The sequence below is a fragment of the Triticum dicoccoides genome, chromosome 6B (genome assembly GCF_002162155.2).
Source record: "Triticum dicoccoides isolate Atlit2015 ecotype Zavitan chromosome 6B, WEW_v2.0, whole genome shotgun sequence".
Classification (NCBI taxonomy): Eukaryota; Viridiplantae; Streptophyta; class Magnoliopsida; order Poales; family Poaceae; genus Triticum; species Triticum dicoccoides.
This window is the reverse complement of record NC_041391.1, coordinates 247902330-247919688: the sequence shown is the minus strand read 5'-3', so window position 1 is coordinate 247919688 and position 17359 is coordinate 247902330. Positions and strand designations below refer to the sequence as shown.

Sequence of the window (17359 nt, the reverse complement as noted above, 5' to 3'; positions counted from 1 at the left end):
GTCAACCATATCGATCCTTTCAACGTGCCATATCCCTTTCTATCACTGGGATTGAGCAACACAAGATCGAACCCAGCACCTCTCCCATTGCAAGATAAGTCAATCTAGTTGGCCAAACCAAACAGATAGAATGGAGGGAAATACAAGGCTATAACAATCATGCATAAAAGAGTTCAGAGAAGACTCAAATAATATTCATGAATAATCTGATCATAAACCCACAATTCATTGGATCCCGACAAACATACTACAAAAAAGGATTACATTTAATAGACCTCCAAGAACATCGAGGAAAACATTGTACTGAAGATCAAAGAGAGAGATGAAGCCATCTAGCTACTAGCTATGGACCCGTAGGTCTGTGGTAAACTACTCACACATCATCGGAAGGGCAGCAAGGTTGATTTAGAGGCCCTCCATAGTCGATTCCCGCTCCGACAGAGTACCGGAAAAGGTCTCCAGATGGGATCTATGAAGAACAGAAACTTGCGGCGGTGGAAAAAGTATTTTGGGTGGATCTTTGATGTGTGGGGAATATTTGGGAATTTATAGAGATGGAATTAGGTCAAGAGGTGCCACGAGGGGCCCACAAGCCTGCCCCCTCCCCCCTGCGGGATGCACCTGCCAGGCTTGTCACCCCCTCGTGACTCTTCAGGTCTTCTCTTGAAGCTTCTAGGGTCCCTTCTGGTCCAGAAAAAATCGTCAAAAAGTTGTGTAGCGTTTGGACTCCGTTTGGTACTGATTTTCTGAAAAGCCAAAAACAAGCAAAAAACAGCAACTGGCACTAGGCACTAGGTTAATAGGCTAGTCCCAAAAATGATATATAATTGCATAATAAACATCCAAGATTGATACTATAATAGCATGCGACAATAAAAAATTATAGATACGTTGGAGACGTATTAGGAAGCTCCAGAGGAACTGGGCGGACACACACAAAAACAAGATGTGGTTCGAGTCTTCTTCTATCCCACATAGGGGACAGATCCCATCCCCCGGGCCATTCTGCTTAAGCACCTCCACACTGAACGGGACACGGACGCGGATCCATTGCCACAGAAAGATCCTGATCCTTAGAGGAAGTCTGAGCGACCAGATTAACTCAAGGGGCTTCGGTGCAGGAGTGGCAGCGATGGCTTGGTAGAGAGACTTCATGGAGAATTTGCCCGAGGGCTCTAGGTGCCACGAGATGCAATTGTTTGCCTGCTCTAGGTCCGGCTCGTGAAGGGCGGTAATCTCAAGGAGCTCGTGCCAGGTGGTTAGGTCTGGAGGCCCAAATGGCCGCCGAAACGTGAGGCACCCTAAGTCAATAAGGGTCGCCTCGACGGAGATGCATGGTTCCACTGTGATGGAGAACAAGTCTGGAATGCGGGCCGTGAAAGGGGCATCCCCAACCCACCAGTAGAACCAGAACAGGGTGAATGTCCCGGATCTGACCGTGATGGAGGTCCCTATGCGGAGGACCGGGAGCAACTGGATGAAGGACTGCCAGAACTGGGAGCCACCAGATCTCTGGCAGAAGGCAAGCGGCTGGCCACGTAGGTATTTGTTACAGATGATATGGAGCCAAAGTCTACCCTCCCCATTAGCGATCCGCCAGAGCTAGCGTGTCAGGAGGGCAATATTCATGCATTGGGAGGACATGATCCTGAGGCCACCCTGGTCACGCGGCTTCTAGATGTCCGGCCAGCGAACCATAGGGTACTACTGTTTACCACCTTCGCCCGCCCAGAAAAATCTAGCCTAGACTTTGCCGATCCCATGACGGAGCATTTCGAGCAGGCTATAGAAGTTCATGATGAACATGAGCAGGCTGGACAAGGAGGAGTTGATGAGGATCGTCTATGCTGCCTTAGAAAGCCATCTACCCTACCAAGGCTCAATACGGTGTTGGAGCTTGAGCACCATAGGCCTCAGGTCCGCCACGGAGAGCCGAGAGTCACTAATGGGAATCCTCGGGTAGGTGGTGGGGAAGGAGCCCAGCTGACAATTGAGGCGGTCAGTGATATTCTGGCTCTCAGTGGGCAGTAGCCCATCACCATCACTTCGCTCTTATCGAAGTTGATTTTGAGGCCAGACATTTGCTGAAAGCAGAGTAGGAGGAATTTCAGGTTCGTGATATCGGATGTGGAGCCCTCCACCATAATGATGGTATCGTCGGCATACTGAAGGAGGGACACACCACTTCCCTCCACAAGATGCGACACTACACCGTGGATGTGGCCTGCAGCTTTAGCCTTGTCACGGATAGTAGCCAATGCATCGACCACCATGTTGAATGGGAAATGGGAGAAGGGGTTGCCCTGCCTAACCCCACTTAAGATGGGGAAGTAGGGGCCGATCTCACCATTGATGTTAACCGTGGTTTGTTTGGACGAGACCATCTGCATGACCCGGGTGACCCAACGGTCGTTGAACCCTTTTTGGAGCAACACTTCCCGAAGGAAGGACCAACTGACCGTGTCATAGGCTTTGTGGAAGTCAATTTTCAGGAAGACGGCCTTGAGGTGTTTGGATCGGACCTCATGGAGGACCTCCTGAAAGACTAGGACCCCATTGAGGATATATTGGCCTTGGATGAATGTCGACTGGTCGGGGTGGGTAATGCGATCGGCCAAAGGGGTCACCCTATTAGCGTACCCCTTTGCTAGGATGCGGAAGATCGCGTTGATCACTGTGATAGGACGGAACTGGGGGATGTCCGAAGCGCCGGTGACCTTGGGGATTAGTGTGATGATCCCATAATTAAGGCGGTGGAGGTCGATGGTGCCAACATAGAACTCCTCAAAGAGGGCCATCACCTCCTTCCTAATGACGTTCCAGAAGGTCTGGAAGAACTTGACCGGGAGGCCGTCAGGGCCGGCGCGGACATCGGATTCATGCCCTTGATGGCAGTCCGGACCTCCTCCTCAGAGAACGAGGCCATGAGGTCCGCATTCTCCGTGATAGCCCACCTTTATCCCATGTATGTGCTCTACCCATTGCGCCATGCCATGCTAGTTTTTTCTCTTCCATGCCTTTTCATTTCACTTTCAATTTTGAGTCTATTATATCTTTTGAAGTGAGAGTCTAATTTATGTTTTGTGTGCATATTTTGTGTTTCTTGCGACGATGACTTTGAAACAAGACCACTCTCAGATACATAAATACTTTCGGAAACTTCGAAAGTCTAAAAACTTATCAAAATGTATTCAAGAATGGCCTTGTTTGAAAGTCCTTGTAGTAAGGAGCACAAATATGCAAACAGAACATAAATTGGACTTTCAGTTCAAAAAATATAACAGGTTCAACAATGAAAGTCAAATGAAAAAACATGGGAAAGAAAAACTAGCATGGTGGGGTGGGTGGAATATGCAAGCTCTGACAAAAGCATGCATGCGTGGGATAAAGGTGATTGATGGGCTAAAAAATCATAGAGCAATACCTGGTAATGACCAATACTCCCTCCACTGCGCCCATACTTTTCGAGATTTAAGTTTGACCATAAATTTAACCAATATGGGCGACTGCGGCGGGAGCATGACAGATATCTTTGTATTCGTATTCAAAAGAAATTTTCAAAGGTATAATTTCTCAGTAAAATGATTGATGTATTATTGGTCAAAGTTGAATCTCAAAAAACGTGAGCTCACTATATTGTGGAATGGAGGGGTACTAGAAAAATACGCAGGAGCTCATGGGTGCTCCACACCCCTAATATTAAACATAGAAAATATCAAAAAATTCAAAAAAAAACTAAAAATTGGGGATATCAAACCTGGCTTATCAATCTACTCCCGTGTGAAATTTCGTAAAAAATATATCCGGAAACATATCCGTGGCAAAGGAAATATTGTCCGAACAAAAATCCAACCAAACCCTTTTTTTCTATACGTAGGAATTTTTTGTCTTTTTTGCCACGAATACGTTTCCTGGTATTTTTTTCACAAAAATTCACGCGGGGTAGATCGGGAACCCAGGTTTGATATCTAATTTTTTTTCCAATTTTTTCGGTATATTTTGTATTTAATGTTCGTATAGGAGTGTGAAGCATCTTGGTGCTACAAATCCGCTTCCGGGAGTACTAAACAAATCAGCGTATATTTGTGTTCCTGGGCATATGTCACTGGATCTCAATCAGTGCGGAGGCCGATGGCTGCTCCAAATCCATTCTTGGCATGCTCACCTTGAAAAGGGAAGTGGGAGGTTCCACTCACGCTGCAATACTTACTTGCCTGCTTGCCTTGTCGGCTATAGAATAGGTAAATGTTTCTTAGGTGTAAGTACAACGGTCATGAACAGTTTTTGTTTAAGTATACTTACAACATATCATAAAATTATAAAAAAGAATGTATGTACATATTCATATGGTTCATATAAGAACGGTCACTTTTGCGCTCCCGACAAAAATAAAGTCCATAGAAGAGTGTTTTTAGAGCGCTAAATTAGTTTTTTCTTACACACGCATCGCAGTAAAACAAACTACATTCTCCAGATTTACAAGCATACAAAGGACTTGAACATATACATTTAGAGTGTTTTTCGAAAAAATATTACTCCCTCCGTTCCAAACTAGAAGACTCAACTTTATACTGAAGTTAGTATAAAGTTGAGTCATCTATGTTGGAACAGAGGGAGTAGGTCCCAAACTTATTTTCCTTACGTGCCTCTTCTTGCACTTCTGAATTACCCCTTTGCGTTGGCCAGGTCCTAGTCGGCACGTTCACATCTCCTTCCCCTACACGGCTAAGTATCTTGCGTGAGGAAACTAGAGACCATTAATTAGCAAACTTTGGCATAAAAGCTTGACGAAAGGTGCTTTCTTTTGTTCTGATGACGCCAGTGTCTATGCTACCGCGCAATCAGAACAATCATTTAGCTATATACAATTGATTAATAAAGGATAGAGATGTGATTTTGTGTGCTAAGTGCCTTTTGATTAATCACAATAATAGGTAGTAGTGGTTTGGACTTTACATGAACCTATCTCTCTATACCTTTGCTACAATTGCAAGTTGAGTAGTATTTAACACGTTTGGGCAACAACAAGTGATGTGTGGCGCCAAGGAAGAGTCCCAACGAAGAAGAAAGCTTTGTGCCACGGCACTGCGGTCTGCAGATAAGAATGGCCTTGTGTAACGCATGGTTTATGGATTGTAATATGTGTTGTGTTTTATTAAGCCTATTTCAAGTTGGTTTATGGATTGTAAGCAGGGATGGAATGAACTTTTTTTCCTGTTAAAACACCTAGGCCTTGCATATCGATGCACCGGCGAAAAAAGCGGGTCGTTTTAAACCCATGGGTATGGAATGAACAATCAGAGCTGTTTGGTTTGCAGGATTCGGGGGTTAATTTGATAAATGCCACTCCAAATTTGGCGATTCCGAGAAATGCCACTGCAATTTTCAAACTTTGAAAAATGCCATTCATGCCATTTCCAGTGGCATTTTTCGAAGTCTGCAGTGGCGTTTTTCAATGTTTGCAAAAATTGCAGTGGCATTTTTCAAAGTTTGGAAATTGCAGTGGCATTTTTATGAATCGCCATAATTGGAGTGGCATTTATCTAATTAACCCATTCCAAAAACCAAAGGAACAGTAAAAACATGTGACTAGGATGTCATGGCATATTGAATCCTAAAGGAATTGAAAACAAGTGATAAATTTGTACTCCCTCCGATCCATATTAATTGACGCACATTGAGTACAACTTTAGTAATATAGATCGGAGGGAGTAATAGAAGCTGTTTGCTTGCACCAGGGAAAAATGCATGAATTTTCCTACAAGATTAACCAATTAGGTACATGCGATGGTTGTCCCAGAAACAAATGAAATTTCCCATGAGGTTAAACTTCGGAGTAAAACTCACATGGAAATTTCCTTACGGGATTGCATACAAAGTAGGCCATAGAGAAAAAAATATGGTCTCCAATCCTACCAATCAAACATGCTCTATAGGAAAAATGCCTAAGGAATGAAATCCTCCAAATTTTCTTTGAAAATCCTTTTAACCAAAGAGTCCCTCAACCGCTGATAAGATCGTGATGGATCAGTCTTTAAAAAAAAAAGATCACGACGCACCATCGAAGTCGAATAAAATGATGGACCATCAAGCACACAATAAATATTTAATCCTTAGTCTTTATGTCCATTTTTCTAGCCGGTGTTTTGATGTTAGTTTTCTCTTTGCATGGACGTGCTTAATTACATATGATCTCGTGTGCACCATCAAAGTCGAATGTAATCGTGATCCTTATTATGATAATTGCAGCTAAAGAAGCAATTAATTAGCACATATTTTTTGTAAAGCGCGTAATACAGATATAATCCTCGACCTTTATGTTCATTTTCTTTAGCTGGTGTGTTGCTGTTCAAGATTTTATATGACATCGCTGCTTACAATACTCTCCACCGTTGTAGGAAAGATGATTGAATACTTGATTGCTTCTTTCTGCTCTTTTGTTTTGCTTCAAAAGATGGCCAAGAGCACAGCCTTTTGTTTTTCTTTCTGGAGTCAATAACTGGTGCATCAAGGAGAGGAAAGGCATGATCATACATACCCAAGGTAAGCTCAGCAGCTCAGCCACTCAGGGCCAGTGTCCTTGTCTCCTCTGTCCCTCTCCCTCAAAATGCACCACTGATGCAAATATCTTTACATGCAGATTGCCTGGTCTGACAAAAGCTTTGCTTAACTTATTAATCAATTAAAGCAAAAGACGAAGGTGCTAGTTAAGCAGCCTTTCATGCTAATCCCCTCATCTGCAAAGAAAATAAAAATGGTCAAAGCATCTGTTGATTTGCCCACTGCTGGGTGACACTGCTTTTGCCAAGACCATAGAAAATATTTGCCTCCTGGTCTATCTTTACTGCACATCAATTCAGCATAGGTTTGCCTCCTGGCCTATCTTTCTGCATAAATGCACAGCAATTCAGAACAAAACTGGTTCAAATTATCCCTTGATTGTATATTTGCTCTCAAAGATTCAGAGCTGATAGTTGTACAGTACTGGTCTGGCAAGTGCCAGCTCTTAAGCACTTCTGTATTAGAATAACAAATAGTAATCCTGTGCAATATTTGCTTCAAAAAAAAAACTGTGCAATACAACTCATTTGTTCATGTAACTACAAACTAAACATAGATACAGAATACACGAGCGCGACTGCTCTTGATGAGGGTGACCTTATTGAAAAATGACAACATATGTCTGACCAACACTGATAAAAGTACGTTGTGGTTCCAGCCAGAGCCAATGCACAATTCGAACATATGGCACTTCCTTGCTTGCCACCTGATCACAGGTTGGGGCTTCAGAATAACCACAAGGTGCCCTGCGACCGCTCGCTGCCATGAATAACTTGGCCAAATCCATTTAATCATGAAAGCAGTTGCCCCTGAAACTCACTGTCACTAATCAAAACTGGCACTCTGCGACAAATTGGATGGAAGTATCTGTCTTTAGATTCGATTGGCACTCTGCGAGAAACTATGTCAAACTTTAGATAATGCCAACGAGTGGACAACTGCCTCAGCTGTAGTTTCTCTAGAGATAATATATCAAACTTTTGCACAATACTTCACACCATAACACACTCATTTTGATATTATTAGGGCTGTAAGTTAATGCTCTGATGTGTGTTGCCACCGTTCCTTCACGCCTTCAATTTAGAACGGAGATTCAAGTGACTCGTCCCAAACATCTCCACTTGCATTGGAAGCATCTTCACCATCTTCTTCCATTGCCAATCTTATATATTCTCTCCGAGCAAAACGATCCCAGTCGGTCAAGGATGGCTCTTCACGCATCTGCAGTTACATTAGGAGAAAGAACATAATGTTAGCACCATGGAGGACCAAAAATATCAGCACTCGTTGGATGTAGAATACTTGTGAAAACTTGACTCACCTGGCGAATGAGGAATGGGTCTCTAGATTCAAAAGCCATGAACTTGTTGAGGTTGAAGAGAACATTGAAGAAATGCCCGGACAATTTGCACCTCCGGAAGTCTTTTATGGTAAAAAAGGTATCATCCTGAAAAAGCAACACACATATCAGCTTAAAAATGTACAGGATCTTAGGAACTGCACAAAAATAGGAAAGGTATGCAGACCTCTGGTCCTATCATATCAACTAGTTGACACAATATGTCCTCAAACAGTACAGGTTCCTGGGCCATGCATTCCATGCGATGAAGTTGCTCCTCAAAAAAGTACTGTAGTTCAATGTGTGTGAGTATGCCGTTGCCATCCAAATCTATACATTTAAACCTGACAAGAGAATAATGGAAACATAAATATGAGTTTCTAGAATATGCAACATAAAAACATCTCAAATTAAATCACACAACCATTTAAAGTAATCTAGCATGATGAAGGGTGTGTAAAAAACAAATGATGAGAGCTATTGCAAGAAATCCCCTTGAAGATCTCCTAGTCAGGATGTTTCTCCTGAGGCAGACTTCCTATGATCTCAGGAGTAGATTTGCTTTTCCGAATACCCATGTTAAGGAAAATTTCAATGAACGTCTTCACAAACCACATAATCATTTTTCAATCCCTTGTGTGATTTGTAGCCAACAAATCATTTGACAGACTGAGCAAGTAAAGAATTCTGCTTAGCTTAGATTGAGAATGAAACCAGTCAGTGTCAGACCAAGGGTTTAGATACAAGGGAGAAACCAACAAGGGCAAATATGCATCCGAGTTCCTCGGTTCTTAGAGAAAAAGCTGAGGGGCCCTTCCCCCTTTGGTCTTTTTTTTAGAACAAAGCTACAAAGACCTACTCTAATAAAACATCATCTGATCCACGGTTTATCGGCTTTGCAAAAGTCTAATCTCTGAAAGAAAGATCTAATAGTGCTCTAGAGAAACTTGTTTATAAAAGAGGCATAGACATGAGAATCATAACATTATTGGTGATTGGTAAGCTCACACTGGCTTAGATTTTAGGTAATGCACAATAATTTGCGTGACAATACGAAACATTACAGTGCTGCTCAAAATAGTTGGAGCATTGCTTAACTGAAGAATAAAGCAAGTGTCAGAAAAAACAAAAGCTGGACCTACCAATAATCTTGGCTTGGTTCTGATGATTTATCCTCTTCAGACAAAATAAAATGAACAAAATCTTCGTAACACATTTTCCCTGGAATCTTGCTGGTAAATTTCCTGGGAACCTATTGTGTATCAATTAAAAACTGTCAGTATGGATGTAATTGTAAAGAATCGCTGCATGTAAAAAATAAAGTAGAAGTGCAGAAACTTGAATGATCTGAAAATGGTAGAGCGAAACAAATACCAACCTCCGAGAAAATTCTATCTACAATCCTATATGTCAACGCATGGTTTCCATACTTAATAAGATTTTCTTTGTCAATAAAGAAATCGTGGTCCGTATCGAGTTCCCAGAACTTGCAGTATATCACATAGAAATGCTCGTATGAGAAATACCTACAGAAAACGAGAAATGATTGGTGTCTCACAAGTTGTAGAGGAAATATTTTTTTCGTACAAAAGAGACAGAAGCAAAAAGCGGTGTAAAAATTTGTGTTTAAATGTGCCACCTTAAAACTTTATTGATATCCTCTTCATCATCAGCATGCCGCAGCGAATCAAGCAGATTTCCACGTTTCAGCTCCCTCAGACTGAGAAGGCCATTTCCAATTCGATTCAAGCAATAAAATATCCTATATACGACAGTCTCAGCTGACAAACAATGTTGTATAAGTAGAAGAAAATACTGTATGACATTCAATATTTGATTGAAATGGTCACAGAAGGACATATATAGGCTTACCATATCTTTCCTGAAATTCCGGCGTGCTCTTTAAGAATTCCAGGCCAGGATGGTTGTCCAAAAGGTCTCGAAGAACTGGTTTGAAATCTTCCTAGATTATTACCAATGGCATCAATCATGAAACAGAATCAGCATCCATTTATGGAGTCCTTAACTGCATGCTTTTGTTCTGTAAAGCATACATACCTTTGTGAGGTAATCATGATCTGGTTGCTTCAAAATCGTAAATACTTGGGTTGCACTGTCCATAGTCATCATATTGCTATTCACCCAGAAATCCATAAAGGCATCCCTGGAAGAAATACCATAATGTAAGGTTCAACATTTGTGGGTTCCGTGAATCCCAAGTGATCAAGTGATCAACTACCTTGAGACAAATTCAGTGTTATCCTTATCGATCTTTCCAAAAAGAACAGTGGTAAAGAACGACGGTAGTTTGCAGAGCTCCCTGGTAACCATCCGAAATTCTATTGTGGAAAAAACAGACAAAAATAAATAAAAGCACAGGACATAGATGGTTAGTTGATATGCTCACGCACAATCTGATATGATCATGATAATTGACAATTTAAGCTGGTTATGCTTATAAAGCTAATCCAGATGACAAACTTCAAACTTGAGCACCGATTTGATCAGATGAAAACCACAAGGTCCAAATGAAACTACTCGTCTTTACACCAGTGATTTCTAATTAAAATTGCATCCAAAAGATCCATTCATTTCATATTTGGCAAAATAATCCTGAAGACACTTTGCATTTCACGCACCTTGAATCCGAAGACCATTGGAGTGCCCGGCGAAGAGCTGCTCGACTATAGATATGCATTGCCTCTTCTGCTCGTATGGCAGCGGGCGTCCATCTCGGAAATAGAACTGTCAAGCGACATGGACGATTTCGATTAGCTTGCTGAAAAAAGAATGGTGCTGACAGGTTGATGGGTCGACGGCGAGCATGCGTATGTGTACCTGTGGAATGACCTCCTTGACGGCGCGCGCGGTGGCCGGCCGGAGCGGGGACGCGCAACGGTTGGAGTGTCCGCCGACCCCGCTGGGCTTCCTAGAGAGGCGGGGCGACCTCGGCGAGAGCGGCGGCACGTTGGCGCCCCCCTGCATCATCATGGACGGCAACATGGCGCCCCCGGCGAAGCCCGCGCCGTTGGCCTTGGCCTTCTGGGCCAGGCAGCTGACCAGCGCGACGGTGTCGGGGAGGGAGAGCCAGTGCGCGAAGAGGTGGTCGAGGACGCCGCGCAGCGCGGGCGCCCCCGGCGCGGGGATCTCCGGCGGCAGCTGTAGGAGGTCCACCTGCAGCGCCAGCGCCGACACGGCGCTCAGATCCGGCGCCACCTCCATTCCCAATCCCCACCTCGATCGCTCGCCGCCGCTCGCCGAGCCGATCCGATCGGAGCAGGTCGATCGTCGGGCAGGTCCGAGTGGGAATCAGGCGCGTGGCGCGACGTGGGGCGGCGGCGGTGGGGAAGACCGGTTAGCTAACGGCTCGCCTCACGCCAGTCTGGGCGCCATCCTGGCCGTCCATCTCATAGATCGGCCGCGTCCCTGCACAGCCACATGGTGCCGGTCAACGGCTTTTGCGGGTGCCGGGCGATCTGCAACAGATGCACATGCCTCCAGCTCTAAACAGTTCGACAGATTCGTACAGATTTCATACAAACACAAAACATTTGTGCAAATTCCTAGAGAAGTGATGTGATAACAAATAGATACTTTGGCAAATGAACAGCCTATCCCTCAGAGGAAGGAGTAAATCCTGTTCTCAGTGTTACAAAAACATATGCACAATTCTTGGCCAATGTATACAACATGATTGACATACATACCGTCTCGACTTGAAAACCAGGTCGAATGGAGTGATTGCTCACTTGTTGAATGAAAAAAGATGCAATCAACCGGATGGGATCTCCTAATGATGACTATATTTCTGTCTAGTGAGAGAAAAAAGGAGAAGTGGAGAATGGCAAGAACCTAACCATAAATAGTGTCGGATGCGAGGGAGAGGAGGATGGATGGGAGGGAAAGGACGAGAGGGGAAATAGGCCTCTCAGACCACCGATAAACTCGCACCAGGCATGCATGCTACTTTGGTACATGCATGTTCTATTTAGTTTGGAACTAGCGTGGTAATTAACTCGCTCGTAGGAGTTCAACACAAACTCACATAGGGTTCATGCATTATATTTTTGTGAGAAATGTTATTTTTATCATAAAAAAATCATTGATCTCAAGCCATGAAATTTCAGTAATAGCACATGTGCATTATGATAGGTGGCTTATCATTGTCGGCGCCAATGATAAGCCCTTACTGTTTGTAGTGCACCCGTCCACAGACAATCGCAGACAATCACACGGTCACGTTCGGCCGATCTCTCTTTGGTAGCAGTCGTCGATCGATCCATCGTTTCAATGGAGAACTAGTGCCTCACCTACCACCACCCTGCTATGTTGGCGCCACCTGCTCGGCTTGCCATGCCGCATGCATGAGCCCCTTCGTCATCTCTCCATTGGAACCCGAGCCTCTTGACCTCACCATAGAGGGTCGTCCACTTTGTCCATGATGAACTCCTTCCCAGTTTGCTTCACAATCTTATTTCCTTTGTTGACGTCGTTCAAATCAGCCGATGACAACACGACGCGTTGAGAGCGCCCAGGCATAGACCATGGATGCACCATGTGAATGCTTTGTCGCGTGCCAGGGCTCCTGACTTCGTTGACATGAATTACAGGACGTTGCTCGACCTAGTCATGATGGTCGTTGCAAGGCGGGTGCATGGGGTGACAAGCTCTCGCTGAAGGAGGCCATTGACTTCGACACTGATAAGATCAACCATGTCGGTTGCCTTAATGTTGTCTCCTTCCTCGCACGTCACACGCGGGGGACCTAGACTTGCCATGCAGTTCCTCTTCATCAATGACGGTACAAACATCCTCATGGGGGGTCTCAAGAAGGGCTCCAATTCTTGGCATTACAAAAAATAGAGGTTGTCGGCCCAATGGAAACCAGGGTACCATGGGCTGACGGAGATAGGGCCAAGACAGTGGCACCCGATAAGCTACGTCGCGCTAGCTTGCTTCGTGAAGGACCATTTCTTGCTTGGCGGGGCTTTGGGCCCCGACAAGCGCTACTCGGAGCGGCGCCTGAGAAGCAATACCTCTCGCGTTTCCTTCTCCGCAAAGGAAACTAGAGAATCTGTTTAACAGAGGCACTAAATGCGCACTACCATGCTACAGTGATCGGCATCAGCTACCGGTTGGGATGAGATATGTCCACCTTCTGACTTTGCGCCCTGGTGAGGTATGCCTACCCGCTATGGTTAGCTACAAGGGCCGGAGAGGCGCCACCAACCCGGTGCATGGCTACAGGGGCGACTAGTAGATACCTACTAGGCATGGGCATGGACGTCCATGCCCAGTCACATCGCGGCGGTACGGACGACCCTTTCCTCTTTGTTTATGCAGGCTATGTGGCAACCCACCATGGCGATAAGGGGAGGACCAAAGCTAGTATAAATAGGGAGTGAAACAACCTACACAAGGGCTCGACTCATTCACAGCCTACCACATAAATTGTATTCAGTTCGTCTAGAACAAAGCAATATCATCCATAGCACGAAGGTGGCCCAAACCTGGGTAACTCTGATGTGCTTTACTTCGTGTTGTTTTCTCGTCGGCGGTAGACGCCCTAGGAAACATAGTGTGTTCAGTCCCCGACCGAAGTCACAAAGGGTTGTTTGCACACATCCCAATTTCTCGTTCCTAGAAACCAACATTTGGTGTGCCGGCTAGGGGATTGGGGCGTTTCGTTTTCCTCGGTCAGCGTCATCTTCATCGCCCGACATCTTCACGCCCTGTGGTGGCCATGACGATGGCGTCCAAGGGGTCCAAGGTGTCCCATGTCCCGGTGGATAGCCGGGTCGAGCGCTCCGAGCGGCGCTGGCTCCTTGCTGCCGCCAATGATCCTCTTCTCTAGCAGCAACCTCTGCCTCCACCACCCATCGTTCGTCCCAGTGTCACCGCGATGAGGTTGTGGGAGATGGTGGCGATGGCGATTGCAGAGCCAATGACGAAGCCAACGGAGGTGCCCCGTACGGAGCTCAGAGCTTGATGTCTGCTAGAACTATGTCGGTATTTCCCCAAAGAGGAAGGGATGATGCAACACAGCGATGGTAGGTATTTCCCTCAGTGATGAGATCAAGGTTATCGAACTAGTAGGAGAACCACACAACACATCATAAATAGCTTCTGCACACAAATAACAAATACTCGCAGCCCCACGTGTTAAAGGGGTTGTCAATCCCTTTCGGGTAACGACGCCGGAAATTGGCGAGTGGACGGGAGAAAGTTGTAATACATTGGATAAATAGATCACAAATAAAATAAAGTGCAACAAAGTATTTTTTGTATTTTTGGTTTAATAGATTTGAAAATAAAAGCAAATAAAAATAGATCGCGAAGGCAAATGTATTAAAGAAGAGACCCGGGGGCCGTAGGTTTCACTATGGCTTCTCTTGAGAAAAATAGCAAAAGGTGGGAAAACAAATTACTGTTGGGCAAATGATAGAACTTCAAATACTCATGACGATATCCAGGCAATGATCATTATATAGGCATCGCGTCCAATATTAGCAGACCGACTCCTGTCTGCATCTACTACTATTACTCCACACATCGACCGCTATCCAACGTGCATCTAGTGTATTAAGTTCATGGAGAAATGGAGTAATGCAATAAGAACGATGACATGATGTAGATAAGAGCTATTTATGTAGAAATAGACCCTATCTTGTTATCCTTAATAGCAATGATACATACGTGTCGGTTTCCTTTCTGTCACTGGGATCAAGCACCGTAAGATCGAACCCATCACATAGCACCTCTTTCCATTGCAAGATAAATAGATCAAGTTGGCCAAACAAAACCCAAATATCAGAGAAAAAATACGAGGTTGTGGCCCCCTGATCCGCATGGAGCAGGGGGCACTCGCACGTCAGCCCGGGATAACACCTGACGGACGACAGGTCCATGATACATCATTCCAAGTACAAGAATATTCATCAAATACATGTATATATGATTACATCACTGATGATCTGGCGTAGCTCTAAGGCTACCTAAATGGCAGCGGAAGTCTTGGTTTGGCAGCATATCGACTTTGGCTGGGCTCCACAACTCACAGGACTAGTAGGGTTACGGCCTAGCGCGACCAAAAAAGCAAGCAATCCAGGTACGACCTACAAAATGGCATGACACGTTAGGTTAGTACATTGAATGTACTTGCAAGACAACCAAATACATAGCATCCAAACAGACAGATGACAAAAGCAAGTACCAAGCGCATGCAACAACCTACCTCCTCACAATTACTAAGCATGGCATGATATCAGCTAGAGGCGTAAATCAAACTAAGCATGAACAACATCATAGCATCTACTAGCATGGCAATAACATGGCATATCAAAACATGCTTCTAACATGACAATAGCAAAACATGGCGTAGCATAGCATATGAAAACATGGCAAAGTCTAGCAGTTCAATCAAAGCATGGCATGGCATCATGAAACTATGCTGAAAATAAACTACCAGTTACCTCCCATGAAGACATACTGTATTAACTTAATGCAACAATCTCTTACTCTGCCACGGCTCCTCGGAGCAAACTCATGACTCACCGAGACCTCGTCTCGTGATCATATCAAAACATCATCGCGACTTCTCACGACTATGTCATAGTCCAAGTCACCACATTCTTTATGGCACATTAGTTATCAACTTAGTTATTTTAGGTTTATCCTCCATTTTGACCAAGACCCGATAGTGTGACCTACTATGAACTGTGCCCATGACCGAGGACGCGGCTATCGATAGATTTAACACACACTCTGCAGCGGTAGTACACTGTACCCACACCACGGAACCCATGGCCTCGCACTCCCATTCGGGTGAACCAACAACGTTCCGACAAAACCGATCCATTGCCCATGACACTCTCCTAGCCACTCCAACCAACTCCCCTCTGGGCTAAGTCATGGGTGGCCCCGTGCCTACCAAAGGCATCAACGGCCACCGTCGTGGCAAAACAATAAACTGTCCCAAATGGGGACAATGGTATACCAATCACAACAATGGGCACACAAGGCTTATGTCCGCCTACCTGATCAGGGTAGCGCGCCCATAAACCTTCCCTCATTGGAGGCACCGGTGAGAGGCATGACAATAGACCTAGTTAGGACCTTCCCATAAAAGGAAAATGTGGGTGCACTGGAGAAGCTCAATTTGGTGGCACTATGACTCGATCCCATCGATGACGGAGGAGGTTTGTTATAAAGTCATATTATTATCTTCTCAATCATTATCAACATTATGAGCATATTTAACATGAATGCAACAATGATCATGCAGCATACAAATGCATTAACAAAATACCAAGCTTCTCAAGTGAGCAGCTATAGCATATGAAACATGACAACACCAGGTACTAGCATAACAACAATGTAACAGAACCATCATAACATCGATATTACTGGCATGAAACTAGATCAAAACAGAGGCATGATATTATCAATAACAACATCCTAGCGAGCATGGCAAACGATATCATGAAGGCACAAGCATGACAAGGCAAGCAACAACATATACCATAACTGAAATAACTGCAGCCGAAACAGATAAGAAATGACTACAACTACACACAGACAAGGGGCAAGCAAAGTCAACATGCAAGTTTGGGGCTCATGATAAGAGGTTCGGTTGCCTGGGGGTCGAGGAATACTCCGAGAAGAAGTGCAATCACTTCGCGGAAAATTTTGCCAGAGAGGGGTTCTCTCTAAGAGGGGCTGGATTAGGGCAAGGGAAAATGGGTATTTTCAGAATGTGCAAACATAAAGAAAATAGTCCCATCGGAAAGAGCTTGACGAACAAAGAACATGAGCGCTAGAATCACCTCAATCGGAGTTACGAGCGCGAAGTTGTGGCCGTTCACTTTTTAGGCAGAAAAGAGGCTTAAATAGTGAACGTTCACAAAATAAGCACTTCAGCGGGCGGGGATGCAAACAGAAAGCGCATAAAGAAAATATGTTTTCAGAGAACAGAAGGCGCATTTCAGATAATACATCTTCGGTTAAGGGAAAACATAAAGTGCCTAGGGCATTTCCACTTATCTAACTTGGCACTCCTATGCTGATGACAAGCGAGGCCCCCGCAAGGTGGGGCCTGCCCGGTCGGGTTTCTTCTTCCTCCCGCTCGATGCGCGCCTGGCCGAGGGAGGCGTCTGCCACGACGACGCTCGCCGACGCGTCCGGCCACAGCAGGCGACAGGCGACCTACCCAGGAGCTCAGGGGAAGGAGGCGCATTTAGTGGTGGTGAGCTCTCTCGCTGAGGAGCTCCATAGAGGAAGCAGTCAAGCTCGCGGTGGGGAGGAGCTTTGGCCGCTGACGAGCAGGGGGCTACGGTGGGGGAGATGGGCGGGCGAGGCCACGAGGAGACTCGCCGGACCCTAGGAAAGGCAGTGGTGGTGGAGAAATGGGGGAAGGGGCGCGGCATCGCCGGAATCGAGCGGGTCCCGAGGCGGCGGCCA

At 45.1% G+C, this 17359-nt stretch overlaps 1 protein-coding gene across 1 annotated transcript; it reads right to left on the bottom strand.

Annotated features, from left to right (window-relative positions):
• Positions 1 to 6919: 6919 nt before the first annotated feature.
• On the bottom strand, positions 6920 to 11252 carry LOC119323022 (probable serine/threonine protein phosphatase 2A regulatory subunit B''delta). The gene is made up of 11 exons (XM_037596578.1): positions 10739 to 11252; positions 10540 to 10645; positions 10140 to 10239; positions 9959 to 10064; positions 9773 to 9863; positions 9540 to 9681; positions 9279 to 9426; positions 9043 to 9152; positions 8088 to 8244; positions 7883 to 8008; positions 6920 to 7782 (listed from the first exon to the last, which is right to left on the bottom strand). The coding sequence occupies exons 1-11, from the start codon at positions 11120 to 11122 to the stop codon at positions 7642 to 7644; spliced, it is 1611 nt and encodes a 536-aa protein (XP_037452475.1). The 5' UTR covers positions 11123 to 11252; the 3' UTR covers positions 6920 to 7641.
• Positions 11253 to 17359: the final 6107 nt, after the last annotated feature.

Coding starts and splice junctions, on each gene's coding strand:
- LOC119323022 (XM_037596578.1), bottom strand. CDS start 11,122: ATGGAGGTGGCGCCGGATCTGAGCGCCGTGTCGGCGCTGGCGCTGCAG. Junction 10,240..10,539: donor CAATGGTCTTCGGATTCAAG/GTGCGTGAAATG, acceptor TTTCCACAATAG/AATTTCGGATGGTTACCAGG. Junction 9,153..9,278: donor TAGATAGAATTTTCTCGGAG/GTTGGTATTTGT, acceptor GATACACAATAG/GTTCCCAGGAAATTTACCAG.